Genomic DNA, 26,890 nt, shown 5'->3' on the forward strand with positions numbered 1-26,890 from the left:
ATATATTAAGCGCGGGAACCAAGCAAAACCACAACAGACAAAGACACAAGATCTCTAACTTAATTGGTCTCAACAGGAAACACAAGGAAAGACTAGGTCCTCTAATTTAAACGGTCCTAGCCCAAAGGATAGGTACTTACTAAACTATCAAGAAACACTGAAGAAGGGCCGGATTAGGTCCTCTAACTGAAATGGGGCTAGCCCGTAGGGGAAACAGTTAGTGGGACACCACAAAAGACAATACCAGAAAATTTTTAGATCAGTACACACACAGCTATGAAAATAGCTTTTTATTTTTGAAGCAAACAACTGTCATTAAAGACAAAAGTGATACTTAGCCACAACCAAGAGCAAGACCACGTCCAAGCTATACAAGCGGCAAACGAGATCTGGGGAAAGGGAGCAGTGCAGCATGGGATACACCTTCTTAGCCCAGTCAAGTGAAAGACTTCGAGCTAGAGTATGGCAGAGTCAGAGCCGAGGTTCGGCTCCAAACCCACGTGTAAGAATGTAGGCGAGACTGGACTACATAAAGTACAGTTTTGTACCTACCATAAATGTAGATGTTAGAGTGCTCATACAGCTGCAGTCATAACAGATGGGTTATCCTGCCGTCAGGCGGGTCCTCGGTCGGCCGAATTCCAAAGTCTAGGTCCGGCATCGGTTGTCGTCGCTTCTTCCCTGACATCAGTGCGGCAGGGGTATAAAAGAGGCAGCCGACACAATTTTCTTCAGTTTTTCTTGCCCCAGATGTCAGGTGCCCCCAGAAGGAAGGCAAACATAATGCTATGCAAAGATGCAAATTTGATAAATCAAAAACAGTAGTTGCAAGCAAATACACCATAAAAGAATGCCCCAAAAAGGTTATATGAAAAGTGTTTGTCAAAAGGCCTGTCCTAAGAGGGGATGGTGGGAGGGAAACCTGGACTGCAGCTGTATGAGCACTCGAACATCTACATTTATGGTAGGTACAAAACTGTACTATGTTCATCATCCATACAGCTGCAGTCATAACAGGTGGGTAGAATCCCAAAGCTAAGTAAGGGTGGTAGGCACTAAGTGGAACTAGGAGGGGCTAGGATGCCCTGCAGGACTGCTGTGGCAAAGCCCGCTCTAGATTTTGAGTGTAGTGGGAGGTGATAGTGCTTGGAAAAAGTGTGCACTGAACTCCAGGTGGCTGCTTCCAAAATGTCCTTGGTAGGGACCCCCCTGAGGAAGGCTGCAGAGGTAGCTGTGGCTCTGGTGGAGTGTGATCTGATGCATGCAGGCACAGTTTTTCCATGAAATGAGTAACAAAAGCGTATGCAGTGGGCTATCCATTTTGAAATTGTCTGTTTGGAAATAGCCTTTCCTTGAGCACCTGCAGCATAGGACACAAAGAGTTGCTCAGATTTCCTGAATGGCTTTGTTCTGTCCAAATAGTAACAAAGTTGTCTGTGAATGTCCAAGGAATGTAGTAGTCTTTCCCCTTTGTTTTGTGGATTAGGATAAAAGGTAGGTAAGTGGATAGTCTGATTCAAAGCTACACTGGATACTACCTTTGGCATAAAGGTAGGGTTGGTTCGTAAGGAAAAACTGTCCTGATGGAAAATGATGAATGGCTGCACAGCCATGAAGGCCTGTAGCTCCGAAACCCTGCGTGCTGAGGTGATAGCCAGAAGAAAGGCTGTTTTCCATGACAAGTACTGTAACTCTGTTGAAGAAGCTGGCTCGAAGGGAGGAAGGGTCAGCTTTTCCAATACGAGGTTGAGGTCCCAAGCAGGGACTGGTGGTTTCCTTGGGGGTTTTATATTCTTTGCCCCTCTGAGGAACTGCCTTAAGAGGAGATAAGAGAATAAAGGAGGATCTGTGTTGTATTGTGCAGAAATGGCTGAAGCGTGGATCTTGATGGAGAAGGAAAATCCACTGTTTAACATCTCAGCTAGGTACTGTAAAATTTGAGGTATATTTATTACCCAAGGATTCTGTCCCTTTTCTTGATTCCAGGCACAAAATCGTTTCCATTTGGCGGAGTAGGCCTTTCTAGTAGAAGGTCTTCTGGCCTCCAAGATGATGTCCTGCACCTCCTTGGAGAGGAGAAACTGTTGGGAAATCAAGGAATTCTCCATGCAGCTAGATTTAGAGTTTTGAGATGGCTGTGAAGAGTTTTGTAGTTGTGCTGGGACAACTGAAGAGGTACTAGAGGTAGGGTCCATGGTGGGGAATGTATCAGGCTCTTCAGGAGCAGATACCAGTGTTGCCTTGGCCAGTCTGGAACAATGAGAATAATTTTCGGCCTCTCTGCTCTGGCTTTTAATAGAACTTTGGGCAGCAGAGGAAGAGGCGGGAAGGCATAGACTGTCAATGTTGCCAAATTGAAGGAAAGTGCGTCCACTTTCCAGACCTGTGGATGATAGGTCCTTGAACAAAATTTTTTCAACTGGCAATTTCTGTGGGTAGCAAAGAGATCTATGTCTGGCTGTCCCCATGCCGGAGTTATCTTTGAGAAAACTTGAGGATGCAACTTCCATTCGTGTGGATCTGTCATATTTCTGCTTAGGTTGTCTGCCAGTGTGTTTTCCTTCCCTGGCAGAAATTGTGCCTGTAATTGAATTTGCAATTCCAGTGCTGTGTTCCATAGGGTCATGGCTTGCCTGCACAGGGGGTATGAATGAGTTCCCCCCTGTTTGATTATGTACCACATCACTGTGGTGTTGTCTGTCCTTATCAATAGCTGGCCTGGATGCAGTAGGTCTTTGAAGGTCATAATAGCCTTTTGCACGGCAAGCATGTCCTTTTGGTTGATGTGAAGGTGCTTCTCTTTTCGGGTCCATTTTCCCTGAATGCACTGATCTATCATGTGTGCTCCCCAGGCGTAATCTGAGGCGTCTGTTGTGATGGTTTGAGTTGCTTGAGGTACACAGAAAGGAAGACCTGTGTTTCTTTGGCAAGCTTGAGCCCACCACATAGATTCCTTTTGAAGGCATGGAATGAGTGGTATAATTGCTTCCAAGCTGTGGCTGTGTTGAGACCATAAGTTTTTTAGGTACCATTGAAGTTTCCTCATATGCAGCTTTGCACATGGGATTAGTAGGATGCAAGATGCCATGAATCCCAGAGCCAGCAGGACTTTCCTTGCAGTTAGCCTGGTGTAAGTTGCCATTTTTCTGAAGTATTGAGACAGTTGCCCTTGCTCGTCTGGCGTGAGGTAGGCCATCTGGGTGGTTGTATCCAAGCTGGCACCCAGGAAAATTATTTGTTGAGAGGGTATTAGTTTTGATTTCTTTTTGTTGACTGTTTATCCCAGGTAGTTCAACAGTTTTATTACAAACGCCAGGTGCTGCAGTAGTATGTCCTTGCTGTCCACTTGGATCAGGCAGTCGTCCAGGTATGGGTAGATTTGTATCCCTTGTTGTCTGCAGAAGGCGATTACTGATGCCAGGCATTTCGTAAACACTCTGGGCGTAGTAGATAAGCCAAAGGGCAATGCAGAGAATTGGTAATGGGTTGAACCTGCAAGAAATCTGAGGTATCTTCTGCAATCTTGTCTGATAGGGACATGCAGGTATGCCTCCTTGAGGTCCAATGTTACCAGCCAAGACTCCTTGCCCAGCATGGGAAGAAGCTGCTGTAATGTGAGCATCTTGAATTTTGGCACCTGTAGATATGTGTTTAGGATGGATAGGTCTAAGATAGGTCTCCAATCTTTGTCTTTCCTTGGTACCAGGAATAGTCTGGAATAAAACCCTTGACCTTGTTCTTTTGCAGGTACCTCTTGAATTGCTTTCATGTCCATGAGAGCTGAAATTTGTTTTTGTGCCTCTGCCCTTTGATTTTGTGGCAGGTTTGGCATGCCTCTCATTTTTGGAAGGGTGTGAAAGTGGAACCTGTAGCCTTCTGTCTATAATGTCCAGAATCCATTTGTCTTTTGTAACAATATGCCAATTTTTTTGAGAATAATGTCAGTTTTCCGTCCAAAGGTGCTGCCATTAAAGCTTTGCTTGGCAGGTGTAGGGGAAGTCATTGTGTCTGTTTTCTAAAAGACTGTGATCTATCTTCTTCACCTCTTGGGGTTGGTGCTTGCCACTGTCTGGCTCTGAAAGATCCTTGAGGTTGCCCTCTACCCCTTGGACGCCTGTATCTGCCCCTTTGAGGTCTGTCCGTGGCTGGAAAGGACCAATTTTTTGAAGGCCAGTTTCTGCTGAAACGTGGAGGCTGTACCTGCAGGAAATCTTTCACTGTTTGCATTGATTTCGCTTTTTCCTCCATTTTCTTTAGCACCTCCTCAGCTTTATCACCAAACAATACATCTTTTTGAAGAGGTGCATCTAATAATTTAGCTTTGACATGATCTGGTAAGGTATGCTCTTTGAGCCAAACATGCCTACGTATAACAGACCCCGTAACAGCAGCTCTACATGAGGCCTCTAAAGCATCAAAACCACACTGCAAGGTATGTTTACCCACTTGCTCTGCACCATGCAACAAATCCTGCAACTCTTAAATCTGGTTGTTCTGGTTGTGTCATCTTGCTTTTCAGCTGAGATATCAAAAACTGTTGATACTTTAATGCCTTCATGGTTAAAGTGGCAGAGGTGTACACCTTTTCCCCCCACCTTTCTAAAGCTCGGGAATCTCTCTCTGAAGGTAATGGGTTTTTAGCAGTAGAGGCCTTAATTCCCTTGGGACCCTGTGAAATTGTTTCTGGGTCAGCAGTATGGCTTTTATATAGGAACTGGTGAGAATCAGGAACCTGGTAATACCGGTCTGGTTTAACAGGAGCTGGAGACAAAGAATCTGGATTAAGGCTGGCTTCTGTGTACACATCATCCAATATATCTAAAACAGGAGGGATAGCCAGAGGTCTATGCTGGGGAAGCAGAAGAAATTCCCTGAGCCTTTTCTTGGAATCTGAATAATCTTGGCCTTCCCAGTGAAAGTGTTCCCTCAATGTAAGCAGGGTTTCCCCAAAAGAGAAGTCCTCAGGGGGGAGACTGAGGGAATAGACTCCTCTGCATCAGAGTCTTCGAATGGAGAATAGGCATAATCCTGGTCCTCAGATAGTTCTGAGGTAATAGAAGCTTGATCTGAGGAAGGGTAGTCTTCCTCTAATCTGGGCCTTTTGTCAGAGGGGGGTTGAGAACCCCTGATAAGAGTAATCAAATCCACAGCCATTTTAAGCATCTGTTTTTTAGGCATGGTGCCTTGGGAGGGGGTCTGAGGAACCTGTTTTTTGGTTTTCATGGCTGCTTTAGATTTAGTGAAGGCTTTAATAGAGAAGGAGGAAGGCCTGAAGACCCCTTGAGAAGTGGCAGGCCTGTCTAAATTCTGAGTTTCCCCGCCAGGAGTGGCATCGGTATCTGTAGTAGGAATGGGGGCCGAGGAGCCTGCGACCTCGGGTACTGAAGACACCGGTAATGCATTGTCATTGGTACTCAGGGGCTGCGTAGGCCCCTCGCTGAATACCGGAGAACCGGTAGTCGGCCTTAGTGTGGTTTCAGTAGGAGGTGCGGACCTCGTATGTCGGTCCTTATCTTTGCGTTTTTTGCTCAAAACTGGATTCGGAGTAGCCAGCGACATAATATAATTAAATTTTTTGCCAAAAAAGTGAAGGGCGAACTCCGCCCGACGCTTAATAGTGCGCTTGTTGAATCTAGCACAAAAACGGCAGGCCGAGACGTCATGGCCTGGGCCTAAGCAAGGTATACAGAAAGAGTGGAAATCCTTATGTGATATTTGCTTCCCCACATGAAATGCAATTATTAACTTTGTGTGACATCGGTCTGAGTCAAGAAAATTTTCCCCAACGGGGTACTTAGCTTTCAAGAAGACTTCGGCTGAAATACTTTCGTAAATCTCAGGAGCTGGCCGACTGGCACTTGTGAACTGCTTCTGCTTCGGGCACCGCGCGGCAAGAAAGTCTGAAGAAAATGGTGTTGGCTGCCTCTTTTATACCCCTGCTGAAGAAGCGACGACAACCGACGCCGGACCTAGACTTTGGAATTCGGCCGACCGAGGACCCGCCTGACGGCAGGATAACCCATCTGTCATGACTGCAGCTGTATGCACGATGAACATCATCCAAGCTTTCAGAGGCTTGCCAATACCACGTATACCCTCTGACCATTACACAGTGGTTTAAAACCAAGCTTCCAGAGGCTTGCCAATACTTGTTCTTTTAATATATATCACTTGCCAGGGGTATTTCTGCACATGGTATGTGATGCACTAACTCCAGCAGTACTGCGTCCCTCTTCATATTCATTCATTCTGTGATCTTCCCTCTCATGTATGTCATGCAGTCTCTACCCTCCACTTCTTCAGGTACGCCTGAAAAGTGGACATTTTTCATACGAGGCCAGTCTTCATCACCTACTGCACGTGCATTTGCCAGGACAGTCGCTCCTCATTTGACGCTACCTTGGATTTTAACTGTTCATTTTCCAGTATTAATTCTGTATCACATCTGTGTGCTCAATGACTGCTTCTGTGACTTCTTTCATTTGCAGATCATTTTCCTTCATGTAGTTGTCTATTTTGGCATTAAGTGTCTGCATTTCCCTGTATATTGTGAGCAGGGTTACTTCAGGCTCTTTTGTCCCAGTATGATACATGGCTTCCACACTGTCTGACATGCAGTGTTCAGCACTTGGGTCAATGGCCGCTGCTTTGTTTGCAGTTTACTAGGTCTTGCCTTATTCTTCATGTATATCCCCACTGGAGTTCTTTTTGTTGTTCTTCTGCTATGAACATATTCCTTCAGCTGGCTTAAAGGTGCCTGTTGTACACTTAACGTTTTTTAGCTGCAGTGCAATTATGAGATGTTTTTACTGCTGCGCCATACAGGAAGTCTGGGCATAATTATTTTCAAACTACAATGATATCCTGCCCGTACAGCAACTGCACGGCTCAAAACAAAATGCAAAAAATAAAACCAAGCCAGCAGATCATGGCAAGCTGTATGATTTTATTAGCTTGTCTTACAGCATAATAAACAGACCAGTTTGGGCTCAATTAAATCTCAGCCTTCTTCAGTGTTTAAAATAAAATGAGAACAGTCCCTTTTATAGTGAACATACAAATTGATGCTAAGGCATGATTGGTTCCTTACAAATGTTCATTCAAGCCAGGAGCAAATAATGCCCCTAAAGTAATTATCCATTTCTTCTCTTTTGAATCCAAAAGGCTATGCCATCTGGCTTTATTAGCCCTGTTTCCCATGATTTTGTCAAGAACTGTAAATCTGAATGTAGCATTAGGATGTTTAATTGTATGTTTGTATACTGCATTCCTGGGGTTTTTATTTGTTATCCCACTAAAGTGTTCTGAAATACGGATCCTAAGGGGTCTGGACGTCAGTCCAACAGAAAAGGCATGGCAATGACAGGTAGCTAAATAGATAAGCCAATCTGTCCCACAATTCGCAAAGAATTGAATCTAGAAAACATTACCTGTATTACTACTGGAAAACTCCTCAGTTTTGTTGTAACATCCTAAAACATAGCTAAGTCCCAATTTCTTAGAATGAAACGTATTTGTTCCAAGCCCGATAGTTATGTACAGTATAGGGATGACCTTATTGATAGATTTAGGGACAGAGGTTACCAAATGGGTTACGTCCTGAATGCTAGTAATATGGTTTCTTCACTAGATAGGACAGATACATTACAATATAAAGAAAAAGGGACCAGCCAACAATCTGTCATCCGTCTTGTTACAACGTATGGTAGGAACATGGAAACATTTACTTAATATAGTTCAGAGACATTGGAACATATTAAGAGTCGATGATTATTTTTCCACCATTTTGGGAGAAAGGTTTTTGGTCTCATTTCGCAGGGGGAGAAACATAGGGTCCCAGTTGCGCCATTATAAACACATCAATCTGCAGGGGTTTCTGGACAACTGACTATGGTTGGGGACTTACTTACAGGTAGTGTACCTTGTGGCCACTGTACCCATTGTAAAGTTATGAACAAAACTAAGGAGTTTTCCAGTAGTAATACAGGTAATGTTTTCCAGATTCAATTCTTTGCGAATTGTGGGACAGACTGGCTTATCCATTTAGCTACCTGTAGTTTCCATGCCTTTTATGTTGGACAGACGTCCAGACCCCTTAGGATCTGTATTTCAGAACACTTTAGTGGGATAAGAAATAAAAATACCCAGTAATACACTATACAAACATACAATTAAACATCCTAAATGCTACATTCAGATTTACAGTTATTGACAAAATCATGGGAAACAGGGCTAATAAGGCTGGATGGCATAACCTTTTGGATTCAAAAGAAAAAGAAATGGGTAATTAAGTTAGGAGCATTATTTGCTCCTGGTTTGAATGAACATTTGTAAGGAACCAATCATGCCTTAGCATCAATTTGTATGTTCACTATAAAAGGGACTACTGTTCTCATTTTATTTTAAACACTGAAGAAGGCTGAGATTTAATTGAGCCGTAACAGGTCTGTTTATTATGCTTTTAGACAAGCTAATAAAATCATACAGCTAGCCACGATCTGCTGGCTTTATTTTATTTTTCTATAATTATTTTCCAAGTCAATAAATCATGTAACTGCTTTATCCTGCCACTCCACAACGATTTAGGAAGCATATTAAACATTTAACATGATCTAGGAAGCATACTAAAAATTTACCCCCCCTTTTTTTTGGTTAACAAAAACATGACCCTTCCAGGCTAGATATGCACAAGCATAGCAGGCAACTAAAGTATCCACAGCTACCACCACACATTGAACAAAACCTTCGTAAATTTTAAGACCGATTTTATGTTGAGAAAGTCGCAGAAAAGACATAAGAGAATCTGAATTATGTAAACTTTCTGCAAATAAAACACAGCCTGTTGAAGGCTTGTCTTTGTTCAAATAAAATTTTAACCTACTCAGCACGGTCAGCCTATTTTATTCTTTACTTTTTTCTGTTTATTTCTGTCACCTTAGTAACAGCTGTTCACTTGCATCCATCTAATGGGGCAATACTGCACTTGCAATGTAACGCAACACAGACAGCTGATCAACATGAGCATATGTGGTTAGGAAGGTAAAATGTACACTTCTGTTTACATAAAACGTGATTCGTATGGTAAACTGTTCAGACAGTAACAGATTAATATGGCAGTAATAATATATACTGAAGCCCTATTTTATAAATAGCTATTAGATTTGCTAGGCATCAGATGTTGGTATGCAACAGTTCTGAATATGCACATCCTGATCCTGAGAGTACGCACATCCTGATCCCCAGCTCTGAGAACATACATCTTGATCCTGGTAGGAGAGTGTTCTATACATTACTTAGTACAGTTTTATGGGACTGTGTTATGGGAGTTATAACACCTTCCTCCGTCGTCTTCTTTTGGCTTCTCCTGGTTAGGAACAACAGTCCGCAGAACAACTGGCAGTGAAGTTTTACAGTGTTAAGTTGCCAGCCCGAGGGCACACCCTTCCACGGAAGGCGTGCGCGCACACACACACAAGGCCAATTCAGAGTGTCCAATCCACCTACAGCATGTCTTTGGGATGTGGAAGGAAACCGGAGCACCCAAAGGAAACCCACGCAACCACAGGGAGGACATGCAGACTCCGCACAGAAGGCATACCAGCAGAGACTCGAACCGGAGAACCTCTTGCTGTGAGGCTGCAGCACTGCATCACAGTGGCCACCCTATAACACCTTCCTCAGTCAAACAAAACCAAAATGACTGTGTACATACTCTTAGGAAAACAGTGCACAGTACAGACAATTATTCATACAGTTCCTGTGGTAATATCTTACCTGATCTCATTTACTCGAGGAAGCGGATGCATCACGACCATCTTCTGCTTGGCTACAGTCATAATATGGGGAGTAAGGATAAATTGCCCGAAACACTGAAATGAAAAGCAGGACATTAAACATCCAGAACTACCTCTGAAACCAAAGTCACAGGCAGACTACACTTCTCTTATACATTCAATATTCAATATAACATCCGGTAAATAACTGAGGCAAGAAAAAACAAAAATATTCCCCAACGAGGTACTTAGCCCAACTTGGTATCGGTCTGAAACTCCGAATTCGAAAAATTTCAGAACGCCGAACGGCACTTGCAACGCTGCTTCTGCATCGGACCATGCGGCAAAAAAGACTGAGGATATGACGTCGGTCATGCGCTTTTATACCCTGACGCTCTGATGTCAGATCTGAGCGCCCATGACCGACGTCAGCCTAATACTTTGGTATTCGGGCCGACCGAGGACAGCGGACTACCCATAAGTAAGGACTGCAGCAATGTGAGATGAAGAACATCTGCAAACTGACGGTGAATATAGCAAACAGCACTGACACAAAGCAAAATAAATACATTTTAGCATATCAGTTGATATGGGAGAATTAATGGAGTCCTACAGTTAGACTTATTTCACCAGTCACTGTTTGGCGACTTTCTTTGCAGGACCCGGTATCCTAACATTGTGCACAGACTGCATGCAAATGACTCAAGTCCTATATTTTGCTGCCTCCTAATCATTACAGGCCATCTTTCTACAAACAATAAAATATCTGACACTTAAATCTAGCAAGAAATACACAAGGAGACATCTACCCAACTTACAGAACACTATAACAAATGACAGACAGAAGGACTACAGACACAAAGCAGGTTTCAGGATGGTATCTGCAACCTTCTTGTTTAGCAAACTATGCCATAAGACTGTCTACTCAAAATCGAAGGTACTCGTAGATAAATTCTTTGGCCGAGTTGAATCCCAAACAGTTATCAGCAAGGTGGATTGAGTCAAGGACCAGATTCAGAAGACTGAATCATGAAGTAACTATCAATAAAGAAGATTAAAGCATGAAATAGAGAAAAAACAGCAATGTCACAAGATGTGCAATTCAGATGGAGTGGCTGTAATATAAACATCTGAAGTAGAAACATTCATGAAACAGGCAATAGAAGAAACTACTCCCACAATGGCCTGCACTTTAATGCAATATATATTTGTTAACCAGGAGTGACCAGAGAGTAATGTCTGGTTAAGTGACTTGCTCAAGATTACACAGCAGGCAAATGAAGGCTAAGGGAATTCAACCATGAACCGCAGGAACTATAGCTTGCTGCTTCAGCCCGCTAAGCCAACTGCAAGACTAAGCAGCATTTCAGTCTCCTGATGACAAAACACAAATGGAGCTGGCAATTCACTTGGACAGGGTTTTTTGGTAATTGTGATCTCACACCTGCTCAGAGATGAGAGAGATTCCTAAATTCATGCTCCTGCTACAGGTAAAACCTGAGCAGCAATGCAAATCCGCAGTGTGATAGGCTACTTTTTACTCTGGTTTCAGTCTCAGCAAAGACAATAAGATGAAAAGACTATTTCAAAACAACATGCACACCCCTTCCAGGGGAGAATGTAGTCTACTTTGTGAGGGACACTAGATCCTTGTGAAAGACCACACAAGGTCTCCTGCATAAGGTTAAGTGATGGTCACTAAAAAGAGCACCATTTTCCAACCAACTTCAGCAATGCTGAGCCAATGGGCCCAAACTGCAGATAGACAAGCATTTTTTATCTTAAAGTTTACACATTAGAGGACAGATCTTTCACTACATGATGGAAATGCAGCAATTCATTTAAGGAGCTGCTTGACCAACTGCTGCAGGACTTAAATCCTGTGCTCCAAAAGATCAAAAAGGGCAACGTAGGTTGATATGAGCACATTTACAGTGGAAAAAACTTGGGTACAGATCAGAAAAGGACCTGATGGAGGGCAGGATCAGACTGTGAACCACTTCCACTGGAGGCACATGACTACCAAGCATCAGGCTTACTAGCAAAATCAATAACCAAAGACAGCCTGGGCCAGGAGATCCAATGGGATTAAGGAATCAACAGCAGGAGGCAAGCCTCAAAATGCAGTGCAACATTTCTCCATAGACAAGCTAAGAATGAATTTTGGTCTTCCCTCCCCGAATGCTACAAGATGCACAAAGTGAGAACTGGAGGAAGGGATACAGGAATCTCTCGACACAGGAAGGAAACTGCATCTACAGCCACCACTGCCTTGCTGTGCTGAAATGCATTTGTCTGAACAATGAAAGTGATTACCTTCTCAATGCTCTACTTGAGTAAGTCCTTGCAAGGTACTGTCTCTGAATCTGCAATTCCAGAAGGGAACTGGAGGAGGAGCTCAGACACAAACAGCATCTTCACCTCCTGTGGGAAGTGAACTGCTGAAAACTGATGGCCATGTTTAAAGATCCACTTTCAAATCAGCATCACCTCCCTGAAGAGGGGATAAAATGTATGCCCCCCTTGCTTATTTAGTTGCTAAAATATGGACTGCCTAAATTATTTAAGGACAGACCCAGGAATCAACTTTATTTGCAAGGCTGTAGAGACAAGAGAAATGCCCACAGATCCATCAACCTTCCTGTCAGGGAGGCACATATGCCCTAAATGTGTGGAAACAAAATGGGTTTCCTATACACCTGCTGAAATTATCAAAACCTGTGTGACACATTCAACTACACTAAGGGAAGGGCAAGCCAATAACTTGACAGACCAAGCCCACCACTCCAGGTCCAGGTGACAGGGCCTGACAGTAAGGAAAAATTGCTACACAGTGGCAGTTCTTTAATGAGATACCTTGCAGTCCACTGAAACACCCATCCTGAGGTGCACAAATGTACTACGGAAAGTCACCAAGCCCAGAAGAGACAGAGGAGTGTTAGTCTTGTACTCTGCATTGCAATGTCATCCAGGAATCTAAGCACCCCTGCTCAAACCATAACTACCGGGACTGAAGAATGTTCAGCTCTACTCCTATAAAGGCTCACTATATTTTCCCATTTCTGAGCAGAGAGTTTCTATCATCTTCAGACTATTCAACGGAATATGACGAGAGTAATTCTACAATCCCAGTCACCTTCAAGTTCAGGTTAATTTAAAGTTTCCCTTAAGGATAAGCAAGTGACTCAACAGCAATGGGTGTCAGATGACATGAAATGCCAGGAAGGCTTACACCAAGCTCAGTGTTGGCATCAGATCACATTACAAGGATGTTTATCCCTCACCAACAATTTATGCTTCTGCAGCATTTCTCCATGGGCCTCCATTGAAAATGGTTCTGTCCCAGTAACACTTTCCCAGTAAACAAATGTTAAATAAAAATAATTAAATCAATCTGCCAACTCTGGTGGCCTTGGACTGGGTGACCTAAAATACTCCAAGGACAAAAAACTTGCTAGACATGAGGGAAGCAATATCTTGAATAATGAATGAGTGAAATGAGTGACAACAGGCCACTGCCTGGGACCACAGCAGTCAGCCTCAAGCTCTAGATGACTATCTGAGGAACACAGAACTTTAGTAACCTAGGATGCATACCCCCACGGTGGAAGCATGAGGTTTGCCTCCTGTAAGCCTGCTCAAACCCAGAAAAGACCACCAAAGAATCGGGTTCTCACTAGCAGAGAACAGAATCAGAAAATGTGGGAGTCTAGAGAGCCATTCCAAAATGGAGTACTTTCACAAGAGATATGCTAAGCCCTGCTGTCTAAACGTTGTTCCTTGTGGCAGTTCTCCAAATTATGCCTGGAGCTGCATGACAGACCCTTCTATTAGCAATAGCAAGACAACGGTTAACCAGCCCTCAAGGATGCAAAGCAGGTCTTTCTAATGTCGAATGTCATGACTGAATCTGTGGCACTTAAAGCACTCCCTGACATCGTGATCCTCCCTTGAGATAATATAGATAGTGCCAGTATATGCTCTGGCTAGTAATTTGAAGACCACAAACACTCTGCAAACTTGTGTAAGCCACTAAATACAAGAAACCTACTGACAAGCTAACACTACAAAATTACCTACTTGAGCAGCATACAAGGACAAGGACTTGAAGTTAGATGCACTTGTGCAGTAAATGGGTGATGTCACAGCATGCACTGATATTATTTATGCACTTGCGCCCCCTAGCAAAGACTCTTCCAAAGAAAGTTGCCAAACACTAACTCATGAGATGAATGAATCCAATCCAAGAACACAACCTGTTAATGAACAGCCTCCAACACTAACACACTTGTGTAGTGGAGAGTCTGGAAAGAGCAGCAGGCATAAAATGTACTACACACCTTCAAAGAAAAAAAAAATCAGTTATGAACAGAAAATCAAATGATCACTTATTCAATCACAGCATTGGGGGGACATCATTTTCCAAGTCTGGTAATTAGGGCACTTGGGGCCACGCTCTTCTCTGCCACAAAGGAGTGATGCGAATGTACTTTTGTCTTTCATACCAGAACTTTGTGACAAGCCTTGTAATCAGTGTGAATGAATATAGGAATCTCATCTGTGGAGGAGAAGATAATTTATCCACTATTACCCCTCTTCCTGGCCCTGCTGCACCAAGCAGGAGGACGACTGTGTTATCCTGCATGGCAAATAAGTCAATTTCCGGAGTGTTCTACATCCAGAACACTCTGACTAGCTAGGCAGGGCATCTGAATTCGGTGATACAGAATGGCATTAGAGACTCAGCTCACAGCAACTAAATGTTCATTCACTTCCTCGGGCATGAGGAGAACTGAAGAAAGGATGCCCCCATACAAGGCCCACTGCCAGAGGAGCACTACTTCGCTGTAAAAGGGGTATAACCTTGTGTCCCCTTTGCTTTGTTTAGATACTACAAGATAAACTACTCATCTGATGGGATGAAAAGTAGTTTCTCCAAAGTCCTTCTAGCCAAAAGCACAGATCCGGATTACGAAAACAAACACCCACCACCTGACTCATGAAGGTTGCCCGCTACTCCAAGGCCAGGCAAAACATGTCAACATTTGAAAATGCGAGACTGCATGATAGTTTGGAAGCCAGTTATATCTCAAGTTCACAACAGCAGTTTCACCTCAGGTGTGTAAATGGCACCATGGACATTATGGCAGCCATCAAACTCAAAGTGCAGTAGCAGCCAGGCCTGGACCATCTACTGTGTCTTCATCCAGGAGACCAGTCATTACTTCCAGAACCCACCCCAAAGGTAGGAAAAATTGGCACTGCTGAGTACCCAAGACTGACATGACAAAAAGTTTTCTCTGAGCAAGCATCAGGGAGGATTTCTTCCTATTTAAGGTGTCCCTAGGGCCTGCCTTTATGGGAGCTCCCACAGGACGGTCACCTTCAGTAATATCAATGGGGTCATCACAAGCCTGTCACCAAGCTAAAGGAACAGGAAACCCCTTCTGTCTAGCTGGTGAAGACCTTCAGTACAGAGGACAGCCCAAGCAGCAACAATTTATACTGGAAGTAAAGCGTGCCCACAGTGAACTGGAGAAATGTCTTTTGGGAAACTCGCATATCGAAGTCCAGCAACATTACCATGACACCTTGTATATGCAAAGGCACAATCTACTGTAGGGTGACCATCTAGAGTTAAGGAAACAAAATGACCGAATGGTAGAGAACTTGTTAATTCTCTTTCACTAGAAAAAACAGGGAGTACAACCCTTGTTCCACCTCCTTTACTGATAACTCTGTGGCCACTGAGTAGCAGAGTATGGGCTCAGTGAGCAGCACACTACAAGCCTATCCCAAAAGTTCCTCTAAAAAGACTAGTTTGCTAATGGTGCTCTTTCTCCGACAGGACATATGGGCTCCATAAAAGTGATTGCCTTTTAAAAACTACTGGTCTTTTGTGACAGATTTACAAGAAGGGACAAAACTCAGAGAACCACTCTGTAGAGCCAATTCCAAGACTGTACACTCATGATTGCTGTGGGGCTGCTGGAGGAGTCAACATCCTGGGGGATTTTGCCAGCACAGAAAGGGGCAAGACCAATATGCAGAAGACCTTTTCATGAGTAGAAATAACACATTACAGAATGCTCCAACTTCATGCAATAAAACCCCCATAGTGCCTTTTTTAGGCAAGGCTCAAAAGACAAACCCACCTCCATAGGTATCACAAGGGATAAGAAACTAAGAGTAATGCTACTCAACGCCAGAAGTCTAAACCTCAAGATGCACGCACTCAAAACTCTCCTTAGCATGGAGAAAGTACAGTTGTGTACACCTACCATAAATGTAGATGTTCGAGTGTCTTCACTGTTGCAGTCATAACTGTAGGGTGTTCCTGCCGGCAGGCAGCCCGAGGTCGGCCAGAATCACAAAGTCTGGGTCCGGCATAGCCCTCAGCCGATGCCATCTTCTCCAGCCTTTCTTGCCCCAGATGTCAGAAATCCCCAATAAACCAAAAAGGAGTCCAACAAGAAAACACAAATACACCATAAAAGAGAAAAAAAGAGGGGATAGGAGGGAGGGAAACACCGACTGCAACAGTGATGACACTCGAACATCTACATTTATGGTAGGTGTACACAACTGTACTATGTTCTTCGTGTTTCACTGTTGCAGTCATAACTGTAGGGTGGAATCCCAAAGCAGTGGAGAAAGGGAGGAGGCTTAGATAGAAGGGGCAGCAAGAAGGCCCTGCAAAACAGCAGAGGCAAAACCTGCCCTGGTCTTAGAATACAAAGGGAGATTGTAGTGCTTGGAAAAGGTATGCACAGAACTCCAAGTGGCAGCTTCCAAGATATCCTTGGTAGGAACTCCTCTGAGAAAAGCTGTAGAAGTGGCAGCTGCTCTAGTAGAATGATTTCTCACAGTTCCTGGAAACTGTTTCCCATGATGAGTGTAACAAAATCTTATTCCATAAGCAATCCATTTAGAAATAGTTTGTTTGGAAATAGCCTTTCCAAGAGAACTGGAGGCAAAAGAAACAAACAATTGGTTAGATTTTCTGAACTCTTTAGTCTTGTCCAAGTAAAATCGTAACTGTCTGTGCACGTCCAATGAATGCAAAATCCTTTCCCCTTTATTTTGGGGATTAGGAAAGAAGGTAGGAAGGTGAATTGTCTGATTCAAAGCAAATTTCAAAATCACCTTAGGCATGAAAGTAGGATTGGTCCTCAAGGATACTCTGTCTTGATGGAAAATTAGGTATGGTTCCACAGCCATGAGAGCTTGCAACTCCGAAACCCTTCTGGCAGAAGTTAATGCTAACAAAAAAACTGTCTTCCAGGATAAAAACTTAATATCAGAAGCCGCAGCAGGCTCAAAAGGAGGCAAAGTGAGTTTTTCCAAAACATAGTTAAGATCCCAGGCAGGGACAGGAGGGGTCCTAGGAGGCCTCAAATTCTTAGCTCCTCTCAAGAATTGTATCACCAATGGGTGAGAAAAAAACAGAAGGATCAGTATTGAAATGAGCAGAAATAGCAGAAGCATGAATCTTAATGGAAGAAAAGGAAAGGCCTTTAGACAAAAGATCTGAAAGGTAAAGCAAAATAGACGAGAGATCAGGCACAAAAGGGTTAGAGCCTCGGTCCTGCATCCAAATACAAAATCTTTTCCATTTAGAGGCATAGGATTTCCTAGTGCTAGGCCATCTAGCTTCTAGAAGAACATCCAAAACTTGTTTGGGGAGCTTAGAAGAAATCAAATTCCCTTGAAGAGCCAAGCTGCCAGGCAAAGGGTCTTGAGATGAGGGTGTAGCATCTGACCCTGATGCTGGGACAGAAGAGAAGGGTACAGAGGAAGGATCCAAGGAGGTTCCAAGAACAGATGCTGTAAAGTTGGATACCAAAACTGTCGAGGCCAATTTGGAGCAATCAAGATGATGAACTTGGGCTTGTCCTGTTTTATCTTCAGTAATACCCGAGGAAGAAGAGGAAGAGGAGGGAAGGCATATCCCGAAAGGTTTCTCCAACTGAATGTCAGGGCATCCACTTTCCAAGCTGTTTTGTGGAAGGACCTGGTGCAAAAGAGAGGCAGCTGATGATTGAGATGGGATGCAAATGGATCTATCTGGGGACACCCCCAAACTGCAGTTATCCTGTTGAATAAGTTGGCGTCTAGCATCCATTCGTGAGGATCTGAAATGTTTCTGCTTAGGCTGTCTGCTAACAGATTCTGCTTTCCTGAAATGAATTGAGCCTGAGGATGCAGATTCAGACTTAGAGCCGTGTCCCATAAAGCCATAGCTAGTCTGCAAAGGGGGTATGAATGAGAGCCCCCCTGCTTGTTTATGTACCACATGACAGTGGTGTTGTCTGTATGAATTAGAAGAGGCCCTGGTTGCAAAAGGTTCTTGAAGGCTAGAAGAGCATTTTGAACTGCCAACATTTCCTTCAGATTGATGTGCCAGCGAAGATGGTTCTTTGTCCAGGTTCCCTGCTGGCAATTGTTTAGAAAATGTGCTCCCCAAGCATAATCCGAGGCATCCGTGGTTATGATTTGAGAGGGTTGAGGTAGACGAAAAGGCTTTCCTTCGTTTAAAGCACACACCCTGGACCACCAAAGGAACTCCTTCTGGGGGCAGGGGATCAGAGGAATCATAGTGTCCAGATCGTGGTAATGCTGTGACCATACACTTTTCAGATACCATTGAAGCTTTCTCATATGAAGCCTTGCATTTGTGATTAACAGAATGCATGAAGCCATGTAGCCCAGTGCCTGCAGGAATTTCCTTGCAGTGAGCTGAGTTGAAGTTGCCAAGGTCTTGAAAATTGAAGCCAGCTGTATTTGTTTTTCTGGAGTGAGGAAGGCCCTTTGTAAGGTTGTATTCAGGAGGGCTCCCAAAAATATCATTTGTTGAGAAGGGATCAACTGTGACTTTTTTATGTTCACTGAGAATCCCAGTAGAAGGAGAAGACGTTGAACAAAATCCAGATGTTGGAGTAAAAGATCCTTGCTGTCTGCCTGGATAAGGCAGTCGTCCAAATAGGGGTAAATCTGAATCCCCTGAAGTCTGCAATAAGCCACTACTGGGGCCAGGCACTTGGTGAAAACCCTGGGAGCAGTAGATAAACCAAAGGGCAGTACAGAGAATTGAAAGTGCCTCGAGCCTGCCTTGAATCGGAGGAATTTCCTGCATTCCTGCCTGATGGGAATGTGTAAGTAGGCCTCGTTTAGGTCCAATGTCACCATCCAAGTGTCCTGGGAGAGCATTGGAATCAGTTGTTGCAGAGTAAGTATCTTGAATTTTGGAATTTCCAAAAAGGTGTTTAACACTGAAAGGTCCAGAATAGGTCTCCATGAGTTTTGTTTTCTTGGAACCAGAAACAGTCTTGAGTAAAAGCCTTTTCCCATTTCTGAGAGAGGAACAGGCTCTATGGCTCTCATGGCCAGTAGAGCATCCACTTGATTTAAAGCCTCTGACCATTGATGTTTTGGCAGATCCGGCCAACCGATAACCCTTGGCAGAGTATGAAAATGGAACTTGTAGCCTCTTAAAATCACGTCCAATACCCATTTGTCCTGGGTAATATAAGCCCAATTTCTGTAAAAAAGAGAAAGCTTTCCTCCGAGAGGGGCATCCAGGTAAGGAGGTCCTGTAGCCCAACCGAGAGAGTCATTGAGTCTGTTTCCTTTGAGATTGGGATCTGTCTTCTCCCCTTCTAGGTGAAGAAGCAGTCCATTGTCTGGATCTGTATGAGGCCTGAGCTTGACCACGACCTCTGGAGCATCTATATCTTCCCCTTTGAGGCCTGTCAGACGTGGGAAAGGACCAATTTTTGGAGGGCCAATTCCTGGAAAATCTAGGAGGCTGAACTTGTAAGAAATCTTTCACAGTCTGCATAGATTTTGCCTTTTCTTCCATCTTTTTAATAACCTCCTCAGCCTTAGATCCAAATAAAACATCATGCTGAACAGGGGCATCTAAAAGCTTAGCCTTAACCTGTTCTGGCAAACTTTGTTCACGAAGCCAGGCATGTCTCCTAATAACAGTACCAGAGGCTGCGGCCCTGCAAGAAGCTTCCAAAGCATCAAAACCACAATGTAAACTATGCTTGTTCACTTGTTCAGTTGCATGCAATACATCCTGTAATTCCTTATCCTCTGCACATGCTGGAAAGGTAGCAAGCTTTTGCTTCAAAACAGACAAAAGAAATTGCTGATACTTAAACATATGAAACTGGCAATTTAAAGCCCTAATAGAAAATGTAGCAGAAGTATATACCTTTTTACCCCACCTGTCTAGGGCACGAGAATCCTTCTCGGAGGGAATAGGATTTTTGGAAGAAGCAACCTTAGCAGCCTTAGAACCCTGAGAAATAGTTTCAGGATCTGCAGAAGGGTTCTTAAATAAGAATAAATGAGAATCAGGGACCCTGTAAAATCTATCAGGCTTAGAAGGAGCCAGGGGGCATGGAATCAGGATTCAAATTAGCCTCAGAAAAGGCATCATCCACAATATCAAGAACAGGAGGAATAGCTAAAGGCCTGTGTTGAGGAAGAAGGAATTCCCTAAGCCTCTTCTTGGAAGCAGAATAATCCTGACCTTCCCAATGAAAATGTTCCCTCATCTCATGTAAGGTCTCCCCAAAAGAAAAATCCTCAGGCGGAGAGGCAGAGGGCAAGGAATCCTCAGCATCCGAATCCTCATAAGGAGGAAAAGAATATTCCTGATCAGAGGAAGAAACAGAAGATACAGAAGCCTGGTCAGAGGAATCCAAAGGAACATCCTGTCGAGGTCTTTTCTCTGGAGGGGGGTGAGAACCCCTAATCATTGAAAGCAAATCTTCAGCCATCCTTAGCAATTGCTTCTGTGTCTTGGGAGTAGATTCAGAAGTAACTTGAGCAGAAACTTTAGGCTTAACTGGAGTCTTAGACTTTGCCTTTGTCTTTGATATAGTGATGCGAGTAGGCCTGAATACCCCCTCAGAAGCCGGTACCTGCACAGCGGTTCCGAACCCATCTGAGGGAGCGACGTCCGAAGGTCCTGCAGCGGATAAAACAATAGGCCTTGATGGCTCCCCATGGGAGTCCGTATCGGCTATCGGTTCAGAAGTGGTGGACGACAGGGGCTGCAAAAGCACCTCACTGACGACAGCCGAACCGGACGCTGGCTCCAGCTGCGACGAATCTTGTTTGGACCTCGGAGGCCTGCCCTTGTCTTTGCGCTTCTTTTGAATTCCGGTAGTATCCGACGACATTCTATAATTGAAGCGTCTGCCAAAGTAATTTAAAGCCCAGTCGTACCAACGCTTAATAGTGCGAGAATTGAACCTGGCACAGAACCAACAACAAGAAACGTCGTGGTCAGGGCCTAAGCAAGGTAGACAGTAAGAGTGGAAATCTTTATGAGGTATCTGTTTTCCACACGCTATACAATTAACTTTTTCTGACATCGGAGGAACAAGAAAAAGATTCCCCAACGGGGTACTTAGCTTTGAGAAGAGAAGTAAGAACTTCGGACCGACAACAATAAAATACGCTGTTCGAAAATCGCCAACCAATGACTTGTGAGCTGCTTTCCACCGCACGGCAAGAAAGACTGGAGAAGATGGTGTCGGCTGAGGGCTACGTACCAGAGCGTACTGACATCAGGGTACTAGCTTGTACAGCCGACGCCAGACCCAGACTTTGTGATTCTGGCCGACCTCGGGCTGCCTGCCGGCAGGAACACCCTACAGTTATGACTGCAACAGTGAAACACGAAGATCATCATCGATATCTGTGCAGTAACAGAAACCTGGTTCAAGGCTCCCGAGAGCACCCCAGCACTACCAGGTTATACCTCATACCATGCTTTCTGGCCCCAAAACTTGGACCGAACCACAAAAGGAGGGGGAGTATCAATATTCGTCAAAGATACCCACACCTCCAGGTTGGTGGCACAGCACGAAGCATCAGAGACTATCCATGTGCAACTAACTGTAGGTAAAACTGCCTTCCAGTTTATAGCCTGCTACAGACCACCCTCCCAAACTCAGGAACCCCACTCGGCCTTCCTGAGAATACTGGAAAATATGAAGGTCTCTCCAAACACCATTATATTGGGCGACTTCAACTACCCAAACATAGACTGGGAGCATTACTCTAGCTCCAACACCCTAGCCCAAAGGTTCCTAGAATTTATAAACTCAAATGCTATGGAACAACTTGTTACCACTCCCACAAGACGGGAAAACATACTGGACCTGATCATAACCAACATGGGGACACTATGCTCCAGACCAGAAGTGTATCCCCTCACTGGTAAGATCAGACCATAAACTAATCTCACTGGATATTCACATCCCGACCCCAACCCCTGCCCAGAAAACCACAGTGAAAAACTTCAGTAAAGCAAATTTCACATGCCTCAAAACAGAGGCGAAATCCTTCAAAGCCCCCGGGCCTGTGGAAAATATGGCCCAGACCACAGAATCCTTTATAAACTCATTCTATGAACACCTTCAGGAATGCATGGATCATGCAATCCCAAATAAAACCAAGACCCAATCCTCCAAAGGCAGACGTCCTGTCTGGTGGACCCCAGCCATAAACAAACCATACAATAGGAGGAGGAAGCTACTACATGATAGAGCAAAATCCCAAAAAGGGAAGGCATCTCTGATCACTATTAGCAAAAAACTACGGGCACTCATAAAATCGTCTAAGGCCAGCTTCGAGAGAAAAATTGCACAGGACACTAAGGATAATCACAAGGCTTTCTTTAGTTATGTTAGGAACCTGGGTGGGAATTCCCAGATATGCTCAGAATTAGTCCAAAATGACAAAAAATACACCGAGCCCACAGACATTGCCAACATCCTAGCTGACAGGTTCAGTGCAAACCCCCCCCCCCATCCCCACCAAAAGGCAAATATCTATCCCAACAGAGTGCTGCCCCCCTGACATCTCAGATGCTCAGGTAAGAGCCGCCCTCTCTAAAGCAAAAAACACAGCATCAATGGGACCAGATGGTGTCCCGGGCTGCGTCCTACATGAACTCCAAGAAGAGCTAAACCCAAACATAAAACTACTGTTCAATCTTAGCCTTGCTACAGGATATCTACCCAATGGTGTCCCGGGCTGCGTCCTACATGAACTCCAAGAAGAGCTAAACCCAAACATAAAACTACTGTTCAATCTTAGCCTTGCTACAGGATATGTACCCAAAGAGTGGCTTACAGCAACAGTGGTTCCTCTCCACAAAGGTGGTGCCTCAACGGATCCTGGAAACTATCGCCCCATAAACCTGACTAGCTTGGTCTGCAAAGCTATGGAAAGGATCATCATGGACCTCATAAATAAAGATATTGGGGACCTACAGACACTGGATCCTACCCAGTTTGGCTTTGTTAAGGGCAGATCCTGCCTCTTAAACCTGGTCAATTTCTTTGAAACAGTCACCAAGGCCATTGACGAGGGGAAGGTGGTCCACACAGCCTAACTGGACCTCGCAAAAGCCTTCGATACAATACCCCACTCGGGCATTATAGATAAGCTCACCAGCTTAAATATAAACCCCTATGTCACTAGATGGGTTGCAAACTGGCTCAAGGACAGAACCCACATGGTTAGAATTGCTGGAGCCATGTCAGACTCCAAACCAGTTACAAGTGGCGTCCCACAAGGCTCAGTCCTGGGACCTCTCTTGTTCGGTATATATTTCTTGGCGGTACAGGCCAACACGGAAGGACTGTGGCTGACCAAGTTCGCAGATGACTGCAAACTGGGCGCCATAATCAACTCTCCAGCCGACACAAGCATCCTCCAAAAAGGCCTCATAGAAACAGACAACTGGTGCCAGAGCCATGGCCTCAAGCTAAACGCCAAAAAGTGTATAGTCATCCCCTTTGGCAAAAACAAAGTGCCCACAAATTACCACATAGGTGGTAATCCATTAAGTACAGAAGAAGCCATTAGGGACCTGGGGACCCAAGTTGATAGCAATCTCTCATTTGACAACCACACGGCCAAAGTGGTTAGAAAAACATTTTATATAGCCCACCTAATCATGAATGGATTCACATCTAGATCAGGGGAGGTCATCGTGCCTCTTTACTCGTCCCTCATCAGGCCCATAATTGAGTACAATGCCCCTTTTGGGATGCACCTTACCAGACACCTGCAGCAACTGGAAAGACCCCAAAAGTACCTCACCAAGAGGATCAAAGGGCACAAAGAGATGCCATATGCTGCCCGGTTAAAGAAACTCCAGCTCTACTCAGTGGCATACCGCCTGCTCAGAGGCGATCTGTGCCTGACATATAAAGCCATGTCCAACCCAGAATTAATGGACATGCTGCACCTCAGAAAATCCAAATCCCATCGAGCTATGCGCTCGAGAGACTTGAACCTCAGCACTGAAATAAATAGGACATGCTGGAGGGACAGATTCAAAACCCAGAGGCTCCCTTCACTCTGGAATAAAATCCCAGTCCAGGTTAGGCAGAGTCCCACATTGACTCTCTTCAAGAGGAATCTTGATGAGTGGATGGGAGATCGTAGGTTTACCCCGGCTATCACTTCTGTGTCACTGTTAGACAGAGGCACAGTATACTAACCTCACAAAAAAGGCATAGCAAAATTAATTTAAAATGGGTGGCGAAAACCAAACACACTCTGGCTAGGCTTATAAATGCCCTAGGGCAGATAGCCTAGTATGAACCTATGAACCATTCATATAAGAAAAGGGCTACCAATTTATGGAGATCCCCCATTGCCTAACAGACACAACAACAAAGCTAGTGACCTCTCAATGGAGCAGCCAGAACACAAAATACACAAAGGCCTTTCTGGTAGGGCCCCTGGCTTAACAGCCAACACTTTGGAAGTACAAGGAAAACAAATGGCAGCATTTTGTACTTAAAGTAGTGCTTACCTACAGACCAAATGAAATTCCAATGCATACTCCAGGTACTGATGTAGTAGAAAGCATTTATCATGTTCAGTAACACCATCCACCTACCTGGAAAAAGCAGTGTCATGATCCAATGGGGAGGTAGGCATCCATAAATTGAAGAACCAAATGTTCTCAGTGAATTCACTGAGATGCAGGATGAAAGGGTAACCTACAACCTCTAAGGTTAGAAAAAGGCAGAGTTAGAAGCCCTGGCCAGGTTTCAAAACAGAGGCTGCCTCTACAAAGAGAGCAGTGTAGGCATGTTCCAAGAGCTCCACAGAAATGGCTCGGTTACTGAAGGGAGATTTTTCTGGGAAGGAACAAAGAACTTTAAGAGACAGTTACCTGTGACTACATTTAGAACCCACTGGTCCTCTTGCCCTGGATCTTTGGGCAGGAACTGCCTCAGTCACATGCTCAGCCTGGAGAACGGTCAAGAATGCAAATACTGATCTGAAGAAGTCACCTACCTGGGACACGCTGTCACCATAGCTCAGTGAGGTAATACTGCATATGTTGAACCAAACAGCCACTGCAAGCCCAAACAAAATGTGATGGAACCACAAAAGGAAGGCACAGTCCTTCAAGCAAAAATGTTTATTCTCTTTTCACACACAGACTAGCACCTCAGCTGTTAAGCTTTCAAGGAGTACAAAAACAATGTAACATCTCTCACCCCCTATACATACTCGCTCAACCAGTCAATTAAACAATTAAAGCAAATACTTCCAGCTAAGTTCTGTGTTTAAACCCTTGAGGAAGTACAGTTGTGTACACTTACCATAAATGTAGATGTTTGAGTGTATTCACTGTTGCAGTCACCACCTGTGGGTTATCCCTGCTGTGGTAGCCCTCGGCCGGACCGAATACCATAGTCAATGTTTTTCTGTGTCAGCTGCTGTCGCCTGTAGTTTGACGTCAGGTCGTCAGTGCTATAAAGCAAGGCAGCCGACACTATTACATCAGTCTTTCTTGCCGTGGAGCCCGTAGCAGAAGCAGTTTGCAGTTTTTCTTGCCCTAACCAGTCAGGAGCACAAGAAAATATGGTAAAGTGGTCCTGGTGGCTAAAAGCCACCATAGGAAGCTTATGTCCCCCCCTAGGGAAAGAGGATATAAGGGGAAGGAGGGAGGGAAACCAGGACTGCAGCAGTGAATACACTCGAACATCTACATTTATGCTAAGTGTACACAACTGTACTATGTTCTTCGTGTTTCACTGCTGCAGTCATCACCTGTGGGAGGACTCCCAAAACTGAGGAGAGGGCTGGAAGGATAGTTAGAACCCTAGGCATGGGTCAGCAAGTCCTGCAGAACTGCAGAGGCAAACCCTGCCCTAGACATAGAGAAAAGAGGTAAGGTGGTAACGTTTTGTAAAGGTACGGACAGAGGTCCAGGTGGCAGCTTCCAAGATGTCCCTGGTGGGGACTCCTCTGAGGAATGCTGTGGAAGTGGAGGCTGCCCTAGTGGAATGGGTACGAATAGACTTTTGGGGTGATTTACAGTGCAATCTGTAGCAGAAATGGATACAGTGTGATACCCATTTGGAAACTCCATAAAACCAATATGAAACTACTACGAAAAATAAAAAGAACTGGTAGTGCACTAAACAGGAACCACGCAGAACTGGATAAAAAGTTTAATTTAATGAAGCGCTGTTCGTTTGCTTAGTAAGCAAACTTCCTCAGACAAATAAAAATCAAGAACCACAACCTTAAATAGCTCATTATTATGCAACCAATTGAATCAATTAACATTTAAAAGGATATACTATCAAAAAAAGTTGAAAATATGTGTATACAACCACTTTAAATGTTAGCTAAATAAATAAATGAATACATGCATAAAATAGTATAAGTAAGTAATATGAAAGAAGCATATGGATAAAGCAAGCAACGACGACTCCATGTGCAATCTAACCAAGAGAAATATTAAAAATATTACAAATAAAGTTACTCCATCTAGTTTGTTTTACAAACAGTTTGGTTATAATTATAATACTTTTGTTATTAATACTGTCGTGCTGTCGTACACAGGTATTAATACTAAAACTTTTACCTATACAGTTTTCAAGGCCAAACAATTCTTGTTGGAATTAAAAATTACCATGACATAAACTGACATGAATAGATCTACCTCATGAAATTGAGTAATTAAATATAAAATTAAATGTATGTACAGGTACAAAAATTGCACCTGACTTTTAAATGATTTTAAAATATAATTTACACCGTAATATGTA

The 26,890-nt window shown here is 44.0% G+C and overlaps 1 protein-coding gene across 1 annotated transcript in view; it reads right to left on the reverse strand.

Moving 5' to 3' along the window:
• Nucleotides 1–26,890, reverse strand: part of CAD (carbamoyl-phosphate synthetase 2, aspartate transcarbamylase, and dihydroorotase) — a gene marked incomplete in the record, with an annotated part of 2,299,829 nt that overhangs the window by 17,862 nt on the left and 2,255,077 nt on the right. The window contains 1 exon segment of the mRNA XM_044075466.1: nt 9,775–9,869. Coding sequence (XP_043931401.1) covers nt 9,775–9,869 — 95 coding nt within the window.

The sequence above is a fragment of the Protopterus annectens genome, chromosome 6.part1 (assembly GCF_019279795.1).
Source record: "Protopterus annectens isolate FY-2018-M chromosome 6.part1, PAN1.0, whole genome shotgun sequence".
NCBI lineage: Eukaryota > Metazoa > Chordata > Ceratodontiformes > Protopteridae > Protopterus > Protopterus annectens.